We start from the raw sequence: 8981 nt of genomic DNA on the forward strand, positions 1-8981 counted from the left end.
TGTTGTTCAATAAATATTATTTTATATAAATATGTCCATTAAGTAATATGGATTGAGTGAACATTACATTAATACGCCATTAGATGGCGACAACACTTTACAGGAGAATTAGTCAGGGAGTCACAAGAGACTTTTAAATTGAAAGGAACTTTTTCAAAAGGAAGTTGTTTTAGTGCTGTGGTGTTATGGATGGAAAATTCCCAAAGCTGAAAAAAAAAGACAAATACAAAGATTGCTTACCTCAGCGGACATCCAAACGGTCTTGTTTAAAGGATGTAATATTATGGACATCGACTTGATGAATGAATGTAATGCAATATACCAGACAGGTAATAGCTACTCTCTCTCTCGCGCTCTCTCTCTCTCTCTCTCTCTCTCTCTCTCTCTCTCTCTCTAATACTGTAGAAAATTCAATGTGTTTCAATGAAGCGACTCAACGTTCCTTCGTTACTAGTTCTAAAGTGACATTTTAGAGTTAGCAACGGAGGCTTGGTTCAACTGACAATTTGAGTTTTGAAACGTTCCTTCGTTACTAGTTCTGAAGTGACGTTTTAGAATTAGTAACGGAGGCTTGGTCCAACTGTCAAATTGAGATTTGAATCCGTGGCGGAAGGAAGTAGTGCTGCACAAAAGAGGGTTTTAAAGACACTCCGTTGTTGTTCTTATTTATTTACACACTCGTGCTGTCGAACTGTTGTATAAACACTGTGCACACTGTGATTCGTGCGTAGGCAAGAGGCCGCAGGCCGAGTGCTGTAGGTAATCGCACGGCTACTCGTGTGATATTGCTCATATATATATATATATATATATATATATATATATATATATATATATATATAATATAATATAATATAATATAAAACACATAATACTGACTTTGGCATAAATAAAACATTAAGTTTTGATGATGCAGAAGTTAAATGTTTGTGACCTGCTGATAGGAATCCTACACAGGTTTCCTCTAGATTTATTTTGTTTGTTTTTGGCGGATCACCAACGATTGCTAATTGCTGCCTCCAAATAAGAACTTCTTCTGTAATGAAAATTAATTCTTGTATTATATTAACTACAACATTAAGTATTTTAACAGTAAATACAGTTATAAAATACAGACTAACATAAAAAACTGGCTGACAAAGCCACAGCTCAGAACATACATTTTCTGAAGTATAGGCTCCTGTTTAAAAGTATGTTGGTGTTGTACAAACCAAATGAAAGACAGGAGATGAGTCTTCAATTAATTATATGCCAATTTCATTTATATCTGTGTTTATAATGTAATTTAATCACATGAAAAATAACAATTATATGAATTTAAAAGAAAAAGAAAATGTGCAGTTTCTTGATCTAGCGCATGGCAGGACATTTTTGACAGAATATACATAGGAACTTGAAAACTTAAAAATAAAGGTTCTTTACTGGCATTGATGGTTCCATAAAGAACCTTTAACATTCATGGAATCTTTCCATTCCACAAAAGGTTCTTTATAGTGGAAAAGGGTTATTTAGATTATTAAAATTTCATGCTAAGAAAATAAAATGGTTTTATTAAGAACTGTTCACTGAAAGGTTCTTTGGGGAACCAAAAATTATTATTCTATGACATCACAGCAAAAAAATAAAAATAATAATAATATAATAATAATAAAAAAAAGAGAGAGAAAAAAAAAAAAAACTTTGGGAACCTTTATTTTAAGTGTATGTGGGATTTTTTAAACTGTATAGGAACACTGCAAAACAAACTGCTGCAACCAATTATGCAACAATGGAAAGTGAAACTGATTTCACATCATCTGTTTGAAAAATGTTTGTGCAAAAGTTGTAGAATAGCATATTTAGAACCTAGACAGGTTTATAGGAGATTGTGTTTTTGACACTGTTTTCTGTAGTAAAGTCAATAGTGCAGTGTAAAACTCACATTACACTTTCAATACATTACAAGGTTTTTTAGTCTCCCCCACATGGGGAAAGTGTCTTCATGTTAATTGAATGAGGTCCTTCTTTCTCCAAATTCACAGAAGACATTCTTCATTTTATTCCTATTGTGAACAAAAACAAAAATACCAATTAGTTGACAGAAATACAAACACAAAAAGGATAATATTCTGACTAGATATAGTGGTCTAATCAATTTTTAAAAAATGACTTTTTGAAAAATGTTGCCGAATTGCAACACTCATGCACATTTCCATGTTCACTCAGTGCTTTTCATCGCTCTGCTTTGCCAAAACATTTTTCCCCTCAGACTCACTGGCTCTACTTGACAAAGGGATTTCTTTCTTGGACAGTGCCCCTCCTCCAAACCCTCCTCCTGTTTCCCCCTCGCCTCTGTAACAGCTGCTCTTTGGAGCCGTATCCTAAGAGAGTGATGATCGGTGCTTTTTTATTTCAAAGTGTTTTTTTGGAACAGATGGCCAAGGGAGAACTGGGGAGTCAGCCAAGACCGCGCTGGGGAATGTGCCAATTCCTGTAGTGAGCGAGTTCTCTGGGTTCCAGCTCGCGTGCCTTCCCTCTGCCCTCTGCCCTGAGTGGCGCCAGCAGGACTTCCCAACTAGTGTTGCGAACATCTGGTGTCTGGCTCTAACGGGGGGAGGGGGAGGCGCACTCAAACAGCTTCCTTTCAATGTGCTTTGCTGAAGGAACGTATTAGCTCACATAGGGATGGAGGGTTGCCTTCCTTCGCACATAATTTGTTGGGCTTCTGAAGACCCTTCATGCCTAAATTAAGTGCAACCTAATTATTTAGCATAACCATGGATTAGGTTTTGTCACAGCTGCTCAATTGTTGATAAAAACGTTCCATTCTTTCCTACAAGAGGATCACAAAAAATATATGGGTAACTGTACACAAACCATGAGCACAAAGACCATCATTACTGAGGGAACGCACATGTTGATATAGGATAACGCTGCAGGAAATTGGGACTACATAGATGACTGTGTCATAAAACTCCCCGCAAAAACACATCAATCACTCCATTTATTCGCCCGGGATGCTTTCTCAGCATAGTGGAGGAAAAAGCTGGCGGAACAGCCAGTACTGCCTCTGACAAAAGTTGATGATAATTTCATTTAATGGGATCATTATTAGGCAAGGGGAAATTCTCTCTAATTGGTATGTATACACATAATATATGTTCTGCCTTGGCTACCATTATCATTATTTTGCAGAAAATAACTAATGGATGACAGAATTATGTCTAAGAATACAGAATGCAGTTCTGCCTTATCCTTCTATTAGGCAGTCTATAATTATTCACAGTTTGCTGGGCAAATGTCATGGTTCACATGAGAGCAACATGACTTTCTAAAGACATGGGTTTGTTTTCTTTTCCAAAATAATATAATACAGATAACCATTAGCAAATACTTCCATTACATGACAGTTAAAAAGTTAAAGAGCAAATCAAAGGTGGGAAATGAGGTTTGTCTCCTGGTTTTATCATATAAGAGCCCTACACACAGGATACAGTAGCCCTTCATGAGACACTGGAAAACTTCTTCCCTACTGACTATTTACCTTCCTCTTCTTGGACCGACCCTCGGCCTGTAGAGTTCTAGTGCACTGCTCCACACACTCTCTGAAGCTCATGTTGCGGTGGTCTGGCGTATAGTCCAGGTCGGCAAGCTGAGCAAGGGACAGTATGTAGTTGCAAGCTATTCTTAATATAGCCAGCTTTGAAAGCTTCTGCCCATAAGAGTAGCAGGGTACCTGTAAAAGTAGATTAGGGTGTCATCAAGTGAGAAAAAGCAGGCCATGAATATAAAAATCAATTTCACTCTGTTATGATTATGAGGACATGATGCCTAAAAAGTCTAGTATCTCTCGCAAAACAAACAATCAAAATACTTAATCTATTAGTAATTCATCAAAAATCTACTTCACAAGAAGGTTACTCTGTTACACTAAAAGCATTTGGGTGTTTGTTGCAATAATTCAACACTGTTAATGTCATTAAACAGTTATTTATTGGATCATGGCTGTCTTCTCAAGTAGTTAGACTTGGAGAAAAAAAAACAGTGCATGAGTGTATGGCAGATGGCAGCATGGATGTGTTATATTCATTGATGATCTGACTCCATCACTCTTAGGTTTTTCATAATTTAAACTTTGGTTTGTGCTGATAGGATAATTCAATTATGTAACATTCCCATGAAAACGGCACAAAACTAAAATTACTTTTTATTAAGCTATCGGCAATATAGGGCCATTTCTTTCTTTTGTTGAAAAATGAAAATTGTAATAAAGTTTCTTTAAAGCTTCCTTTGTTTTTATTCGCAAATAATATAATATAATTCGCATGCGGGAATTTACCTGCTTTCTGAGCGCCTCAAAGGCTGCACTGATGGTGTGCACGCGCGTCCTCTCGCGCGCGTTCGCCAGTAGTCTTCGAGTCTGCTGAATGGCTTTGATCTCCGTGACTACGCCAGACTGCTCTCCAGTGCGTCTCCTAGGTGATTCCGCGCTCTCGCTTATGCCGCTGGCTGTAGGCGCCTGAGAGGCTGCGCGCTGAGACAACACAACGCGCTCCAAAGGAAAAACCTGTGAACTGCTCAAAGCCGAAACTTGCGAGCTTGTTTTAGCAGTTTTGTTATTGACAGTCTTCTCGGAGATGGATCTTAGTTTCGAGTCAGGTATCTCTCCAGAAATCACGGTGTTAATCCTCATATCTACGGCAGTATTTAAAAGTTCGTTTTCGCCACTCGCCGCGACGATTTCCGAACCGTGCGTCTCTTTTGGACAACTATCTCCCAGTGTCTCGGCCATTAGATGCGAGTTCTTATACAATTTGAAGTAAGGTAAATGATCGTCACTGGCACGCTTAATTGGATCTCGTGCTTTCCGTTTTAATTTCTTGTCTCCTGACACCGTGTTTAGGATCTTGCAATGACCGTTTAGATGTGGATTCTTCATTTCGGATGTCCACCCTGACTAAAAAAAAAAAAAATAAAGGAAGAGAAATGTTGTTGAGAGGTAATACACAAAGCACGCTGTAAGTGTCAAATCATCGCTCGGTCAGCTGCAGTCAAGTCTTCTAGGAGGAACATGTCTGCTTCGCTTGTTTAAATCTCCATGTCAGTGTATTTTTGAGGTGACGTGCTTCTCCTGTGGTTTCCAAGAGTCCTGTGAAGTCAGGCAGACATTGCCAGGACATTTTTGTGAATGTGCTCGACAGTTCATCTGTGTTTATTCAGCCTCAGTTAACACAGAAGCCCCTGTTGGTGAGATAAGTCAGCGCCGAGAGACCGCCCAAAATAAACCCTCAAGAGGACCTGACACATTACCAATGAAAGCATTCTCTCATTTTTCAATGATGTTGATGATGATGATGATGATGATAATAATAATAATAATAATAATAATAATAATAATAATTACGGCATTGTCATACCTAATATAGACTTTGTTAAAAAAAAAAAAGTAGGTCGTACCGAATTAATGGTGAGGTTTGATGGCAGTAATTCATAATCACAATAAACACAGTTGCAGAAATCTTTCTAATGGACTGTGTTTTTCATAATATTATATATTATTATAATAACGTATTCGGGAGCATGTTGTCACAAAGTCTACATCTTAGAAGCTACAAACATTTTACACCTAAAACTGTTTACAATATTGTTTACAATATAAACACTCTAAATGCAAATCTCTCAAATTTAAAAAAGTTTGTTGACCTAATCTTATTTTTTATTTATATCAATATATTTCTGCTTAGGATAAACAAGGTTATTACCAAAGTTTCTGCTTAGGATAAACAAGGTTATTACCAAAGTTCTTATTACTAAACCTATCAAGTGGTCCTAAACAGAAATGTCATAGAATCATAACCCAATAATAAAACCCATCCATAGATTCTGAATAGTTCAGTCAAATGACTGAAAAGCACACTTTTTAATAGGTGGTTGCACACAGTGAAATCTTTTTTTATTATTATTAGTAGTCCATGCAACTATTTGTTTTTGTTTTTTTAGTATTTTCAGCTCCTGGAATGTATTTCTTAAAAGTAATTCAAAGCTTATTAGAATCATTTACTTATATGAAAGTTAGTACACTCAAAAATAATATGCTCAATAAACTCCAAAATAGCCTCTTGGGGAGAGCAGGTGAAATAAAAGGGATGAACAAGTGAGAAAACACTAATCCCCACATTGACATTAACACATGACCAGACATTGCAACCAACTTTTCTTCCCTGTTGTGACCTATATCCTAAAGTGTAGGGCAGGACTTGATTTTGCCCATTGGGAATTGATTGGAATATTGTTGTCACTTGTTAATTACTGCATTCTTTTCATATGTTTATCAGGTTGCTGGAGGGGAGGGACTGAATATTGGACAGTCATATTGCGCCAGTGCATACATCATCTCAGGAAGAGATGTCATTGCAAGGGGAAGGGAACATTCATATTTTTAATCAAAAGTTTAAAAGGACATGCATTTTTAAAAAAGTAATGATGTACACGGATAAATAATTTATAATACTGCAATACAGCATTAAAAATAAGAATTATCCATTTAGAATTTTTGGTGTCTTTAAGTAAATTAAACAAGCAATTTTCTTTTCTTTCTTTTTTTTTTATTTGTTTTTTGTTTGTTTGTTTTGAGTATAGGGGAGACCAGGAGCCTGTACCATGATGGTAGATGAACAAATTCAGGGTTATAGGATTAGTTTCGAGTTGACAAAACCAAACCACTCCAATCCGGCTTTGTTGGTACCACGATGCTGATCATAAACTTTCTCTGTCAACTCAGGCTTTGATCCTGAGTTTGTGGAGCGCGTGCACATGAATCCGTGACATCAGTGGCAAACAGCCAATCATATGCCTTGCAACAGAAATAAACTGTGGTTCACTTCTCGCGAGAGAGCCAGCGTGATTCAAAACTCTTTCGCTGAAAATTAAGAATTTAAATGCATTTACACTAATGGAAAATACTTGTCTGTGAAAGAGGACAAAAGAAATGATCTTTCTCTATCAGTACAAGTGAAAGTTGTGAAGTTAGTTGATAATATATATATCGATGGAGACTTAAACATACAAGGTCACATGTAGTAATTTTTAAAGAGTATATTTACTCCTTATTTAGGCCTATATTACATATGATCTGTATATATTAATATTCATTGAAACTAAGTGCTTAATAACTACTGTTACACTAAATTTGCGTGTGTGTGTAATGGATTAATAAAAATATAGATCATATAATTATACAAATCATATATAAATTATATCATCATTAAAACCAGACAATTTCATCGTTAAATATTTGTTTTTACTATATAATGACCTTTAATTTGGAGGAAGAGACACTGGGGGAGTGACTTTATTGCGTTGGGTGTGTCAGTGTCACTTAGCTTATGTCTGATTGGTCCAATTTCAGGTTGAGGTCTCTAACCCAGAACATAACCTGCCCCGGAGCAGTTAGCCATGGAGTGTAAGATACTATGGCGATGAACACCACTAAAAGCCAAGTTACTTTCATGGTACCTAAAACCCAGGATTGGCGCAAACTAATCTGAAACTTACCTGGCTATCCAGCTAATCCAGCTTCATGGTACAGGCCCCAGGGATGGTTGTAACATAGGATCAGTTGTTGTAACATCATCATTTCACACTTAGAAATTAGAAATTTCCTTGCTATACAGTGACATCAGAGCTGAGCAAACAGTGAGAGTTCACTACTTTTTCACTTTTGGTAAAGAGTGAACTGTGAAAGACACACACACACACACACACACACACACACACACACACACACACACACACACACACACACAGTCTTTTATGCCCTTCTTTATTCTTAAAAAATAGTCTGCAGGTGTATTTGAAATGTTTTAACTAATTATCTTGTAATGAATGTCATTTCAGTTCTACTTTGAGTATGAATTATCATATGCAGTAAAAGACAACAATACTCAAGTACTGTAAAAGGTTTTGCCACACACTCAACTGACTGACTTCTCTTCTGTATGATTTCAGTCTCTTCAGACCTTACTGTACATGATTTATGAGCTTCTACAACAAGCTATATACAAGCAATATAATTGCTACAGTATTTATTAATCTTTATGTTAGTTAATAAAAATAGTCATTCATTGTTAGTTCATGATAGTTCACAGTGCATTAACTAATGTTAACAAATGAAACCTTACTGTGTGTGCTTAATAAGATTAAGAGCAGAGGTGGGTAGAGTATCCAAAAACTGTACTCAAGTAAAAGTACAAGTACTTATAGAAATATTTACTCAAAGTAAAAGTGAAAGTAATAATCATAATTACTTGAGTAAGAGTAAAAAAGTATCCAATAAAAATCTACTCAAGTAGCTCGTTACTAGTTACTTTAATTTATATATTTATAAACACACACACACACACACACACACACACACACACACACACACACACACACACACACACACACACAAACGATAGCATATTTAAATAGATATTTAAATTATTATCATAATTAGATATCTTTGCAACAAACACAGAAGAGACATGCATTATTTCTGGCATCTGTAACCCGAATATCGTTGCTATATTAATAACGTATGAAGGAGCCAAGTCTTATACTTTGGCTACTGAGAGGTTTGACCCCGGAGAAGTTGGTTTGACTCACTTTTGGTTGACGACGTGTTACCTTCTTGATAAATAACGCTGAGACCATTCTTCTTCTTGCATATAAGTTTAGCTTTATTTTCCTTTGTTATCATCGTGCAAAAGGTTCCATTGAAGCATAATGATGCCTAACACCACATCAAGCGTGGTTAAGCGGTCAAAAACCTGTTTGCCCTTCCGGGTCAAACACACCTGCTTACTCACACAATGCAGGCTGCTTATATACACGTACACACATATACAATTCCTAATAATCACAGCGCCACTCAGTGGTCATAATGAGAATAACACATTTGGCTCCTACACACCGACTCCTAATTGTTAATGGTATCATAACAATTCAAAAAATAAAGGAGC

General features: G+C 36.4%; 1 protein-coding gene across 1 annotated transcript; it reads right to left on the reverse strand.

Moving 5' to 3' along the window:
- Positions 1 to 1209: 1209 nt before the first annotated feature.
- Positions 1210 to 5146, reverse strand: atoh8 (atonal bHLH transcription factor 8). Its single transcript, XM_067382386.1, has 3 exons — positions 4319 to 5146; positions 3524 to 3715; positions 1210 to 2042 (listed from the first exon to the last, which is right to left on the reverse strand). Exons 1-3 carry the CDS (start codon positions 4916 to 4918, stop codon positions 2037 to 2039), a joined length of 798 nt encoding a protein of 265 aa, XP_067238487.1. The 5' UTR covers positions 4919 to 5146; the 3' UTR covers positions 1210 to 2036.
- Positions 5147 to 8981: the final 3835 nt, after the last annotated feature.

The sequence above is a fragment of the Chanodichthys erythropterus genome, chromosome 1 (assembly GCF_024489055.1).
Source record: "Chanodichthys erythropterus isolate Z2021 chromosome 1, ASM2448905v1, whole genome shotgun sequence".
Taxonomy (NCBI): domain Eukaryota; kingdom Metazoa; phylum Chordata; class Actinopteri; order Cypriniformes; family Xenocyprididae; genus Chanodichthys; species Chanodichthys erythropterus.